Below are 13957 nucleotides of genomic sequence, written 5' to 3' on the forward strand. Positions count from 1 at the left end.
GAAGTAGGTCGCCTTTGCCTTTTTCTGGGCAGCGTCTTTACAAGACGGGTGACCCCAGCCATTATCAATACTCTTCAGAGATCATCTGCCTGGCATCAGTGGTCGCATCACCAGGACTTGTGATATACACCGGCTGCTCGTACGACCATCCACCACCTGCCCCCATGGCTTCACGTGACCCTGATCGGGGGCTAAGCAGGTGCTACACCTTGCCCAAGGGTGACCTGCAGGCTAACGGAGAGAACGACTGCCTTACACCTCCTTTGGTAGACGTATCTCCACCCCAACACCCAAATAAGTAAATCAGTAATGAATATTGAGAACACAAGGTGAAGGGTCATTGAAAGTGAGTCCATGAGTTGTAGGAACAGTTCAGTGGTGGGGCGAGTGAAGCTTTTCCTCTGGTTCAAGAGCCTGATGGTTGAGGGGTAGTAAGTATTCCTGACCCTGGTGGTGTGTGTCCTGAGGCTTCTGTACCACCTTCCTGATGCAGCAGTGAGAAGAGAGCATGGCCTGGGTGGTGGGGGTTCTTGATGGAGTTATTTTCATTGCTGAGACAATTTTGAACACCTGTATTAAATTGTTGGGGGGTGGGGGGCGGGGGGCACCTTAATTTGAAGTGCCATGGTATTGTGGTTAGCGTGATCATAGCGATCAAGCTAGGGTTAAACTGTTAGTTTGCTGGGTGGCGCAGCTCGCTGGGCCAGAAGGGCCTGATCCGATTTGTATATGTAAATAAATAATTATGGTGGATGGAATGGCGAGCCACTTCCACTCCATCTGCCAAAAGCCAACTATCCCAGTGGCCAAACATTTTAATTCCAATTCCCAATCCCATGGTTTCCTTTTGTGCCACAGGGAGGATTCCCTCAGCTATTCTGTTTGAGTGGCTTCCAACCTGATGGCATAAATATTGATTTGTCCTTCCGGTTTAAAATAATTCCCTCTTCTATTCCCCACTCTGGCCCTTTACCTCTTCTCACCTGCCTATAACCCCCTCCCACCCCTCCTTCCCTTTCTCCTATGGCCTACTCTCCTCTCCTATCCAGCCCTTTTATCTTTCCACCCCCTTGGGTCCACCATCACCTTCTCGCTATTCCCTCTACCTTTTTATTCTGACGCCTACCCCCATCCTTTGCAATCTTGAAGACGGGTCTCAGCCCGAAGACTGTTTACTCTGTTCCATAGATGGTGCCTGACCTGCTGAGTTGCTCCAGCATTTTGTGTGGATTTCCAGCATCTGCAGATTTTTCTCTTGTTTGTTCTTTGAGAATGCATTATTTTGTACTTGGCAAAGTAACTGGAAAGTAGCTTTGCATCTGCCCATGTGCGCTTGATCAGTATCTGTTCTCCATGTTGCACTTCTGGTTTTCAACTGGCTCTGTTCCATGGAGCTGATAATGCAGATATACCCAAAGCAGCAGTCTACTCCTGAACTGACACCACCACCGTAGCTCGCTCTAAACCAACTGATTGGGCATCAGAGGCCATGGGCCTGCTCTGGGCTTCGTGTCTGAGCACTCACTTCCACTCCAAATGCCATTTTATTGTTTGCACAATTTTTTTTGCGCTCTCTGCATGTGGGGTGTTGGTTGGTCTATTGTTAATGGGTTCTTTTGAGTTTCTTGTTCAGTGGCTGCCTGTGACAAGACAAATCTCAAGGTTGTATACAATATACACACTCTGATAATAAGTGTACTTTAGTCTTTGAACTGCTTTTTTATTTCAAAGTTCAAAGTAGAGATTCATTTTCTTTTGAGCATACACAGTAAATCCAAGAAACATAATAAAATCAATGAAAGACTGCATAAAAATTACTACACAGGCAATGCTGGAGGAGCTCAGCAGGTCAGGCAACATCTATGGTATTCTGTATGAACAGTGTTCTGTTTTTCAATTCATGAAAACTTTAGCCATTGAATGTGGTAATACCTCACCAATCCAGCATCCTGGGATCGATCTTGTGCAGCTTGTTGTGACTGATCAAAGTCACTGGTGATAGCGTTTGCTGGTTTTTATGATGTGGGCGATGATGGTCTTTCGATGACCATGATCTACAGAATTGTTTTCTGTTGTCATCATCTGGGCAGTGTCTTCTCAAGATGGGTGACCCCATCCTTTCTCGGCACTCTTCAGAGATTGTCTGCCTGACGTCTGTGGTCGCATAACCTGGACTTGTGATCTGCACCGGCTGCTCGTACGATCTACTCCCATGGCTTCACGTGACCCTGATTGGGGGGGCTAAGCAGGTACTACACCTTGCCCGAGGGTGACCTGCAGGCTAGCGGAGGGAAGGAGCACCTTACACCTCCTTTGGTAGAGACGCAGCTCCACCCAGCCACCCCACTTGTGATATGGACATCTTTATTCAGTACAAAAAGCAGGCACCATTCTGGAGAGACTCCCAGTAGAGGCTCCCAAACTCAAAAGTACATCGTATTAGACCCGTAAGAGCAATGGTAACAGTAGGTAATTCAGTGCAGTTTCAGTAGTTACAATCCTTCATTCACTTTGGGTTGACAATGCTTCCTTTGAATTGTATGTCTACAGTGGGAGACATGTTCAAATACCTTTGCTAATTGCAAGCTTTCTAGAATTTACTTAAAGGTGTAAATTACTTAACCCATTGTTGCCTGGATTGCTGCAAGGCAATTAACACAGCCCCACTGTCTTAACATTTCTGTCGTGCATATGCAGTCTTACTGTGTGGGGCAGCCTGTTCAATTTACTGTTTGCAATTTACAATAAGAACTGAAGACTGGTTCGTGCTTGAATTAATATCTGCTGCATTCACATAACTCCAGAAAACACCGTAACACAGCAGCTGCCATGTTCTCCTGTTGACCACTTGGGTTTCCTCCAGGTCTTCCCACTGCCTAAAGATGTGTCGGTTCAGATCAGAATCAGGTTTAATATCGCCAGCATATGTCGTGAAATTTGTTAACTTTACAGCAGCAGTACATAATAAAAGCTGAATTGCAGTAAGAGTCGATGTTCCGACAACCAATGATTTCACTTTTAAAACTCTTTATCTCTCATTATTTATTGCTATTTATTGATATCTGCATTTGCACAGTTTGTTGTCTTCTGCACTCTGGTTGATCTTTCATTGATCCTGTTACAGTTACTATTCTATAGATTTGCTGAGTATGCCCACAGGAAAATGAATCTCAGGGTTGTATATGGATATATATATGTACTTTGATAATAAATTTACACACATACACATGCACACACATTAAACTAATAAGTTGAACCAAAAGAAAGTGAGGCAGTGTTCATGGGTTCGATGTCCATTTTTTTGAATCCTGTGGCAGACGAGAAGAAGCTATTCCTGAATCGTTGAGTGTGTGCCGTCAGGCTTCTGTACCTCCTCCCAATGGTAGCAAGCAGAAGGGGGCATGTCCTGGGTGATGGGGGTCCTTAAAGATGGATGCCACCTTGAAGGCATTGCTCCCTGAAGGTGTCCTCGATGCTGGGGAGGCTGGTGCCCGTGATGGAGCTGACTGAGTTTACAACTCTCTGCAGCGCGATGCAGCCAGTTAGTATGTTCTCCATGGTACATCTGTAAAAATTTGCCAGTGTCTTTGGTAGGCTAACTTAGGCCCAATGTCCAGGTGAGTGAGTGTGGGAGCTAGTGGATTGGAATGTGTGGAGAATACGTTAGGATTTGTGACATGAATAAGTGACTGTCAGGCACCCATTTACCGTAATCATACACTAACCCACCTTACTGAAGATCCACTTTCCATTCTGTGTAACTCTACCTGTCACGAACTGCGATTCATAATCAATGATTTCCCTTCCCCTTCTCTTACAGACGCTGAAATATGCATTTCAGACTAGCGACCGGTTATGTTTCGTCATGGAGTACGCGAACGGCGGAGAGGTACGTGCTTCATCTGTACCCCACGTGTAGCGGTGTTGGTTTCAGGCCAGAGTCCTTGGCTCGCGCTGCTCTATGGGGTTAACTTGAAAACCTGGCTTGAGGTAGTGGGGACGTAGCAAGCATCCACCACGATCCCCACCACAGGCTGTTGACAGGTCCCACGTGCTGGGGGGCTTCAGAAGGTGAAATCCATGTACCCTGGGCTACCAAATTGTTCTTTCACCAAGCCAACGCACACGAACGGCTGGAGGAACTCAGCAGGTTAAGCAGCATCTCTGGAGAGGAATGAACAGTGACTGCTGTTGGCCAGGACCCTTCGTAGGGTCCTCGTGGTGGAGAAGGGGTTTTCTCTCCCCAGCTGCAGACCTGTGATTGTCCATGCCCTCCTCTTGCGCCAAGACGAGGCCACCCTCAGGGTGGAGGAGCAACACTCTGTATTCTGTCTGGGTACCCTCCAACTCAATGGCATGAATATCGATTACTCCTTCCAGTGAACAAATTCTCTGGAAAGTCCTTCCTCTGACCTTTCACTTCTTCTCACCTGCCTATTACCTCCCCCTGGCTCTTATCCTTATTCCCTTTCGCCTGTGGTCCACTCTCCTTTCCTGTCAGATTCCTTCTTTTCCAGCCTTTGCCGTTTCCCACCCACCTGGCTTCACCTATCACCTTCCAGCTGGCCTCTTTCCCCTCCCTCTACTGTTTTGTTCAGGCATCTTCTCCCCCCCCCCCCACCTTCTCAGCCCTGATGATGGGTGTTAGCCCAAAACGTTGACTGTTTACTCTTTTCCAAAGATGCAGCCTGACTGGCTGAGATCCTCCAGCATGTATTTATTATTATTTTTTTAAAATCTTTTTATTCCTCCAGCATTTTGTGTGTGTTACCTGTGACTAGTGCTTTGCCGCAGGGACCAGTGCTCAGACCTCTGCTTGCCATACCCATTCTCGATCTGGAAGCGACATGATTGGTAGATTTGCCGGTGACCCCACAACTGGTCGTTTCATGGGCAGTCAACTGTGGCTGCCTAAGGTAACAACAGGATCTAGATCAACGGAACAAGAGGCCACACAAATAACTTGGACAAGTATAGTAGAACAGAGGCCTAGGGCTGCAGGCCTCTCTGACATTGGTGACACAGGTAGACAGGATTGTGAAGAGGACATATGGTATGCGTTCTCCCATCAGACAGGACAACTGAATTGGTTCACTGTGTTACAGTTGTACCATGTATTGGAGGGGAATTAGGCCATTTGGCCCATCGAGTCTGCTCCACCATTTCATCATGGCTGATCCATGTTCTCTCTGCGCCCCAGTCTCCTGCCTTCTCCCTGTATCCTTTCAAGCTCTGACCGATCAATAATCCATCAGCCTCTGCCTTAACTATACCCAATGACTTGGCCTCCACAGCCACCTGTGGCAACAAATTCCACAGATTCAGCGCACTCTCACTAAAGAAATTCTTCATCTCCATTCCCTCTATCATGAGGCTGCGTCCTCTGGTCTCGGACTCCCCCACATAGGTACAATCGCTCTCTACGTCCACTTTCTGGGCCTTTCAACATGCGATAAGTTTCAATGAACCCCTCATTCTCCTGAATTCCAGTGAGTGCAGGCCCAGACCCATCAAGCACTCCTCATATGACAAGGCTTTCATTCCTGGAAGAATTCTTGTGAGCCTCCTTCGAACCCTCTCCAATGTTAGTACATCCTTTCTTGGATATTAACAATCACACTATGATATTGTGTGCAGTTCTGGCTACTGTGATTAGAAGATTAGATTAGATCATGAGGACACTCAGTCTTTGTTCATTGTCATTTAGAAATGTATACATTAAAAAATGATACAATGTTCCTCCAGAATGATATCACAAGAAACACAAGACAAACCAAGACTAAACCACATAATCATAACATATAGTTACAACAGTGCAAAGCAATACTGTAATTTGATAAAGAGCTGCCCATGGGCACGGTAAAAAAAAGTCTCAAAGTCCCGATAGCCTCATCATCTCATGCAGGTGGCAGAAGGGAGAAATTCTTCCTGCCATGAATCTCCAGTGCCGCAAACTTGCCGATGCAGCACCATTGGAAGCACCCGACCGCAGCCGACTCTGAGTCCGTTAGAAAACTTCGAGCCTCCAACCAGCCCTTCGACACCGAGCACCATCTCTACCGAGCACTTCGACCCCGCCCCGGCCGCCAAGCAACAGGCAAAGCTGAGGACTCGGGGCCTTCCCCTCCGGAGATTCTGGATCACACAGTAGCAGCGGCAGTGAAACAGGCATTTCAGAAGTTTCACCAGATGTTCCTCCGTGCTCTCACATCGGTCTCCATCAAATCAGGATTGTGCATGGCACCCTACTTGACAGATAACAGACATCACCACCGGAGTGGCTGCTGCGAGCTGCATTGTGCCGCCATCTTCTCCTCCCTGACATAATTCAACTAGACCGGTTTTGAAATTGTTACTGGGACAGGAGGGCTATAAGGTGTTATATGGAGACACTGGACTGGGACTGTTTTCTCTGGGATGAAGGAGGTTAAGAGATGACCGTACAAGGTTTATAAGGTTATGAGGGGTATAGTTAAAGGTGGGGCTGGTCTTTTCCATCGGGGGAGTCTAAAACCAGAGGGTGTGGGTTTAAGACATGGGTTCCCAACCTGGGGTCCATGGACCCTTTGCTCAATGGTATCAGAAAGGTTGGTCTAAGGTGAGAGGAGAAAGACTTGCAGGTGATCAGAGGGGCACATGTTTTCCACACGGATTGGTGGGAAAGGTGCGTACAATTCCAACGTTTATAAAGGCGCTTGGGCAAGTACATGGATAGGCAGGCTTCAGAGGCAGACGGACAAATTGCAAGCAAATAGGACTAGCTCACGAAGGCGTGCTGATGCGCATGGCAATTTGGCTGATTGTACTCTGTCACCCTGACTCTGATTTCGGCACTGCAGACTTAAAGCAGGTTTATCAACAAAATGTGGTTGTGTTTGCACACGGTGATAAGCCTGGCTTTAAAAGCTGGGCCACGATAGTCTTACCAGATGCCCTCTTGATGAAATGTGATGTAGTCTTTCTCCATCATTCTGTAAATGAATTTGAGCAGAAGAGTAAGCATTGATACTGGTTTATTATTGTCACACCGGCCAAGATAAAGTGACAAGCTTGTCTTACATACAGATGAAATCATTACAATTTGATGCCTTCAAAAGTGAAATTTTGAGAGTACAGAGTTTGTATGCTCCTGTCAGAATAAAAGGTTAACAGGTATCACACACGAAACTGGAGGCATTCGGCAGGCCAGGCTGCATCTACGGAAAAGAATTAACAGTTGACGTTTCGGGCCAAGACCCTTCATCGGGGTCTGAGGAGGAAGGTGGAAGATGCCAGAATAAAAAGGTGGGAGGAGGGGAAGGAGGGTAGCTGGAAGGTGATGGGTGAAGCCAGGTGGGTTGGAAAGGTAAAGGGAATGGAGAGGAAGGAATTTGACAGAGGAGAGTGGACCATAGGAGAAAGGGAAGGAGGATGGGAAGCAGGGGAAAGGAACAGGTGATGAGAACTAAAAAGGTCGGAGTGGGTAATAGATGAAGAGATTGGGGGGGGGGTGGAATTTGTTCAGCAGAAGGAAAAATCTATATTCATGCCATCAGGTTGGAGGTTATCCTGATAGAATACAAGGTGTTACTCCTCCACCCTGAGGGTGGCCTCATCTTGGCACAAGAGGAGACCATGGAATATTAGCAACAAGAGGAACAGTATGAACTCAGTAGGTCAGGCAGTATCTGTGGGCAGTTAATGGTTCGAGTTGAAACACTTCATCTGGACTGGCATTTCTCCGTTAAACATTCTCTTTATTTTCAATTGATGACTTAAATGAGTCCAGCATTTCCTGTTTTCTTTTGAGTTTTGTGAAAGGGATTGAAGATCTCAGAAAAGGTAGTTAAATGCGTATCTGCCATTAAATGGAATGGGTATGATGGCCAGAGACCGCCCCTCTCACACTCTCTCTCTCTCTCGTTGCTCCCTTCAGCTCTTCTTCCACCTCTCGCGAGAGCGCGTGTTCACTGAAGATCGTGCTCGGTTTTACGGGGCTGAGATTGTCTCCGCGCTGGATTATCTCCACGACAAGAATGTTGTCTACAGAGATCTGAAGGTGGGTGTCTAGCCGTTAGCTCCATGGACTTACGTCCTGGGTGGGAAGGATTTGTCATGGGGTCATTTGCAAGCATTGGTCAATGAGAAAAGGATCTCGACTCTTCATTATGGTCTAAGGAATAAGATGAAGAATAAAGTGAGGCGTAAGGACAGATGATCAAAAACATGAAGGCAGAGTTGGAATGGGAGGTGCACCAAAGCTGTAGATATGGCCACCTGTTGACGAGCATGGATTTGAAAGCAAGGGGGAGGTGGTAATGTGTCCGTAAGATGTAGGAGCAGTATTCAGCCTCTTGACCCATCAAGTCTGTTCCACTGTTCCATCTTGGCTAATTTATCCCACTCAACCTCATTTTCCTGCCTTTTCCCTGTAACCTTTGACACCCCTTACTAGAATCTATTATCCTCCGCTTTAAATATACCCAATGAATTGGTCTCCACAGCCGTTTGTGGCAATGAATTCCACAGATTCACTGCTCTCTGGATAAAGAAATTCTTCCTCATCTCTGCTCTAAAGGGACGTCATTGTATTCTGAGGCTGTGCCCTCTGGTCCTAGACTCACCCACTGTAGGAAACATCCTCTCCACATCCAGTCGAGACCTTCCAATATTTGAAAGGCTTCAATAAGGTCCACCCCCATTCTTCTAGACTCCAGCGAGTACAGGCCCAGAGCCTTCATAACCCTTTTATTCCCAGAATCGTTCTCATCAATCTCCTCTGGACCCTCTCCAGCACCTGGGTGGAGAGCGTAGATTTCAAAGCAAGCAGGAGATGGCAATGCACCCACTGTCAAAAAGCTGTGGTTTACAGTGTCGTCACCGATAAACCAAACTCTGAAAACACACACTCATTCCTCAATTACACTTCATTTGTTTGCCCACAAGGAGAACAGCCCATTTCCTGTTACCCACGCTCCTCAGAAGTCTGAATAGAGAAATGCCATTTTTGTACAGAATTGACCAGTAGTTACGGATATTGACAAATTCCTACAGTGTGTAGGTTCAAATTCCTTATTTGCAAGATCAGATACCATTCACAATTCAGGTGTTAATAGTCAACAGGAAGTACCAACTATCAACCAGTGATACTTTGAGGTTAAAATAATTGTCCCGTAGTTAGTGTGTGTGGCTTGTATCCTTCGATTACATCTTTATCTTATCTCCATATCTCATAAGGCTCCGCTCCCTGCTGTGCAAAGGGAAGCTGTGCTCTTCTCAAGGCTGATTTATAGTTGTGCATCAAATGTACACCGTAGGTACGGCGTAGCAGTGGACTCTACGCTGTACTCTACGCCAAACCTTACACCGTAGTCTAACGCGCACCTCTCCCAAAATGTAACTACGTGTCGCGGCGACGCAGACCGAAACAACTGTGATTGGTCTGCATGGTAGCATCGCATTTCCTCCTACGCTGCAATAGCTTCCCATTGGGCGACTGAAGGGCAGGGAAGGAACTCCGGCTGCAATGCTTTCCATAAAGCTTTACAGACCTCCGAAATTATGAAGGACTCTGTGTTTGACACCAGTTTGTAGCCAGCTGCTACAAACTGTTGACTTCCACCTGAAGCTAAAACTCGAGTGGTGATTGCCAGTCTCTGAGTACACTGTGCGTACACTGATGCGAAGTAAATGGTTGGAGACGATGAACCAAATCGTCAAATCTACCTGCTGACATCCGAAAATATTTGAAATGCATTTCCTCGTCCATGTCTCTCAGTGGCCAGACAAGCACAGAAAATTCACCCTCCTTCAGTTTCAGTCGCCATCGTTTGAAGTTTGAGTTTCTTCGTGTTGAGTTTTGGCGGCGAATTGCAGAGCGACGCAGACACATCAACGCACAAGTATAAATGCTCACAACGGCGTAGCTCACTTGCGTAGGCTACGGCGTAAGCTAGCACGCACAAGTATAAATCAGCCTTAAGACCTTTCTTGCCTGGGCTGCTTTAACCCCTTCTTTGCCACAACTTCCACAACATTCTGCTCAGAGACTCCGGCTTAAAACCAAGGTCCAGGGTTTTGATCGAGTTTTTCGGATTTCCACGAGATTATGAACAATCACTCTCTCCATTGTCAGTAATGCCATCTGACCCGCTCCAGCTCAGTTATGCCTATAATACTGTCTATGTGCCTGAGTTCGAGGCAGTGGTCTCGTACAGAATATACTTGGAACCAACTTAGAGGCATCAGGATCCCAAAGAGAAATCTGTTTCTGCCCGGGTATCAGGAAAAGCATTCTTGTTTCTTTTAAAACATCCCCATGTAGAGAACTTCTCCATACCAGAGAGACAGCCTCATGATGACCTTATCTAAAAAGTTTGAAGTTCAGTGTAAATTTTGTTATCAAAGTGCATTTATGTCACCATATGCAATATTGAGAATCATTTTAATCAGTAAATCTATAGAATAATAACCATAACAGAATGAATGAGAGACCACCCAACTAGGGTGTTTAACCAGAGTGCAAAGGACAACGAAGGTGCAAATACAAGGAGAAATAATAAATAAGCAATAAATATTGAGAATGTGAGATGAAGAGTCCTTGAAAGTGAGACCATTGGTTGTGGGAACGTTTCAATGATGGGGCGAGTGAAGCTGAAGTTATCCCCGTTGGTTCAAGAGCCTGGTGGTCGAGGGGTGGTAACTGTTCCTGAAGGGATAACATCACTGACAGTGCTGCTGGCTCTGTTAATGTATTTATTTCGGAGATACAACGCAGAGTAAACCCTACTCTGAGCTGCGCTGCCCAGCAACCCTGAACTAACCCCAGCCTAATCACGGGACTGTTTACAATGACCAATTAACCTGCCAACCGGTACGTGTTTGGACTGTGGGATCACCCAGAGAAAACCCACGAATTCCAGAAGACGTACCAACTCCTTACGGTTGACGTCGGAATTGAACTCCAAATATCGGTACCTCAAGCTGTAATAGCGTCACGCTAACCGCTATGTCGCTACGTCCCCCTTTGTTACTTGCAGGCTTCATTACTGCCCTGCAGACTTAACCCACTGGGACTTACTACAAGCCCAACTGGTAATCCAATCATGCATATTGTTGTGACTGTGAATGAAGTCACCGGAGAGACTCTGTAGCTGGAGGATATAGAAGTCTATATTCAGCCAAACAAGTAGGAATCATACTTCACACTCTAGGAAGAAGAGGCCCGCCTGACCCAATGTACATGACGTTTTTATATGCTAAAGATCAAAGGTGATAGCAGGACAATTCTATAGTTAGAATGTCGTCGTCGTTGTGGCTACCCCTCGAGGTCGAGGATGATGGTCTTCGTTCTGTTGATCTAATTATGGTCTCTCAAGTGGCTTATGAGTCCAATCTTGGCTTTGAAAGTTCTTCCACATTCAGGACAGGTAGTTCCAGATGGTAGATCGGGCTTTGGTTGTTGCTCCCTCTCTTTCCACTCTCTTTTCTTCTAATTCTGTACATCTGTTGGCTTGGAAAGTTGCTGTTCCTTCTCAGATGATGGTTAGAATGTAGCTACAGTGCTTCCTTTGAATTACATGTAATTTTCACACCACCATCTTCACACCCACACTCAAGCCACTTTGGGTGAATGGGTATTTCCTGGTTTGCAATCAATGCCCGTCTGCAGCTCTTGACTGTTGTTTTGGGCTGCATTTTAAACTCGATCCACTTTCAGGTCTGGTGACTGGTTGCTGTTAAAATTAATATAGACCATTACTCCAGAATCTACCCTAACACATATTAACAGCTTTCTGGTCTTTATAATGGCTTTAATTTAGCAAAATGTCCCAGAAACTTCACTGGGACAGCGCATGAGGAAATATTGATCGAGTCATTACAAGCGAGTTTAGTAACGGGTCTGAGGAATGGAGTTTCAACAACAGGCCCGACAGATGAGTTTGTTCATAGTGAAGTGTTGGGCAGTGTATAACGTGTGTTTGCTTTGCCATCAGCTGGAAAACCTCATGTTGGATAAAGATGGACACATCAAGATTACAGACTTTGGCCTCTGTAAGGAGGGGATCACGGATGGTGCGACCATGAAGACCTTCTGTGGGACTCCGGAGTACCTGGCCCCCGAGGTGAGTGTTCCTGACCCTCACCCATAAATTCCACAACACAGCCAGGGTGCTGGAAGTCTATTTCACACAGGGATCCTGCTCTTTCTGTGCTTTGTTTTCCAACCTGTACCCCCCTAAGCAATCTCCAAGTCAAAGTCCAAAGTAAAATTTGTTATCGGAGAACATGCATGTCACTGCGTACAACCCTGAGATTCCTTTTCCTGTGGGCATACTCCATAGAACAGTAACTGTAAACAGGATCAATGAAAGAGCAAGAGCATAGAAAACAACAAACTGTGCAAATGCGCATATAAATAAATAGCGATAAATGACGAGAGCATGAGATAACAAGGCAGAGTCCTCAAAGTGAGCTCATTGGTTGTGGGAACATCTCAACAGATGGATGTAGTTATCCCTTTCATTCAAGAGCCAAATGGTTGAGGGGTAGTAACTGGTCTTGAACCTGGTGGTGCAAGTCTTGTCTTGAGACTTTTGTACCTAATGGCAGTAGTGAGAAAAGAGCATGGCCTGAGTGGTGGGGGTCCCTGACGATGGGTGCTGCTTTCCTGCGGCAGCACTCTGTGTAGATGCGCTCAGTGGTGGGGAGGGTTTTACCCGTGACCCACTACCTTTTGTAGGATTTTCCCCTCTGAGGCCATAATGCAGCCAGTCAGCACACTTTCCACCACACATCTGTAGAGGGTTGCCAGGGTTTTTGATGTCATGCCAAATCTTCACAGACTCCGAAGGAAGTCGAGAGGCTGTCGTGTTTTCTTTGCAATTACATTTATACGATGTGTCCAGGACAGGACCTCTGACATAGTGGCACCCAGGAATTTAAAGTTACTGACCCCCTCCACCTCTGATCCTCCAATAAGCACTGGCTCACGGAGCTCTGGTTTCCCTCTCCCGCAGTCTGCAATCTGTTTAACCTGCAACCGTGCAGCAACTTGGTGGGCTGAACGGTATTGCTGTACAACACACACAGAACGCTGGAGGAACCCAGCAGGCCAGGCAGCATCTATGGGAAAGAGTAAACGGATGACGGTTCGGGCCAAAGCCCTTCATCATTTTGTGTGTGTTGCTTTGAGTTTCCAGCATCTGGAAATTTTTTAGGGTTTGTATTGCACATTCTGGCATCGGCAGTTTCTCGTGTCTAGTCTCTTTCACTAGCACTTCAGTCTCCCAGTTAACTGGTAGGGCACACCTCTCCCTTGGATTCCTTATAGGTAACTTTCTCCTTTCCAGGGTGGGTGGGTGTGCTGCTGGTGATTTTGTTCGATGGGGCGGGGTGTTGCATTGTCGGCAATTTGGGGTTGGGGAGGGGGGCTGTGCCAGCGGTTTGGGGTCCCGAGAGAGGGAGGGGGCACTGCCGGCAGTTTGGGGTCTGGGGTGGGGCAGAGGGGCTGTGCCGGCGGTTTAGGGTTCGGGAGAGGGAGGGGGGCTCTGCAGGCAGTTTGGGGTCTGGGATGGGGCGGGGGGCTCTGCAGGCAGTTTGGGGTCTGGGATGGGGCAGGGGGGCTCTGCAGGCAGTTTGGGGTCTGGGCTGGGGCAGGGGGGCTTTGCAGGTGGTTTGGGGTCTGGGAGGGGGAGGGGGCTCTGCTGTTGGTTTGGGGTCCGGGAGGGGGAGGGGGCACTGCTGGCGGTTTGGGGTCTGAGTGAAAGCGATTTGGGTTGGGGGATGCTGCATCTGAAGTTGTGAATTGACACTGAGCATCTCAGTGTGTGGTGCTCACACCTGGGCTGACCCTTGCTCCAGTCCGTCTGTGTGATCTGTTGTGTGGTCACCTGGGCCCAAGACTGCTCATCTCCTTCAACAGTAGATAACATCTCACCCACCAAAGCAAGGTGCACTGTCTGGAAGAGGCCAGAGC

The 13957-nt window shown here is 47.1% G+C and overlaps 1 protein-coding gene across 1 annotated transcript in view; it reads left to right on the forward strand.

Annotated features, from left to right (window-relative positions):
• LOC134352648 (RAC-beta serine/threonine-protein kinase) overlaps nucleotides 1-13957 on the forward strand; it is a 151672-nt gene that overhangs the window by 126821 nt on the left and 10894 nt on the right. Inside the window, exons 9-11 of the mRNA XM_063059982.1 lie at nucleotides 3821-3889; nucleotides 7916-8038; nucleotides 11976-12104. Coding sequence (XP_062916052.1) covers nucleotides 3821-3889; nucleotides 7916-8038; nucleotides 11976-12104 — 321 coding nt within the window. The remainder of the gene's footprint in view (nucleotides 1-3820; nucleotides 3890-7915; nucleotides 8039-11975; nucleotides 12105-13957) is intronic.

Source organism: Mobula hypostoma, chromosome 10 (genome assembly GCF_963921235.1).
Source record: "Mobula hypostoma chromosome 10, sMobHyp1.1, whole genome shotgun sequence".
Lineage (NCBI taxonomy): Eukaryota > Metazoa > Chordata > Chondrichthyes > Myliobatiformes > Myliobatidae > Mobula > Mobula hypostoma.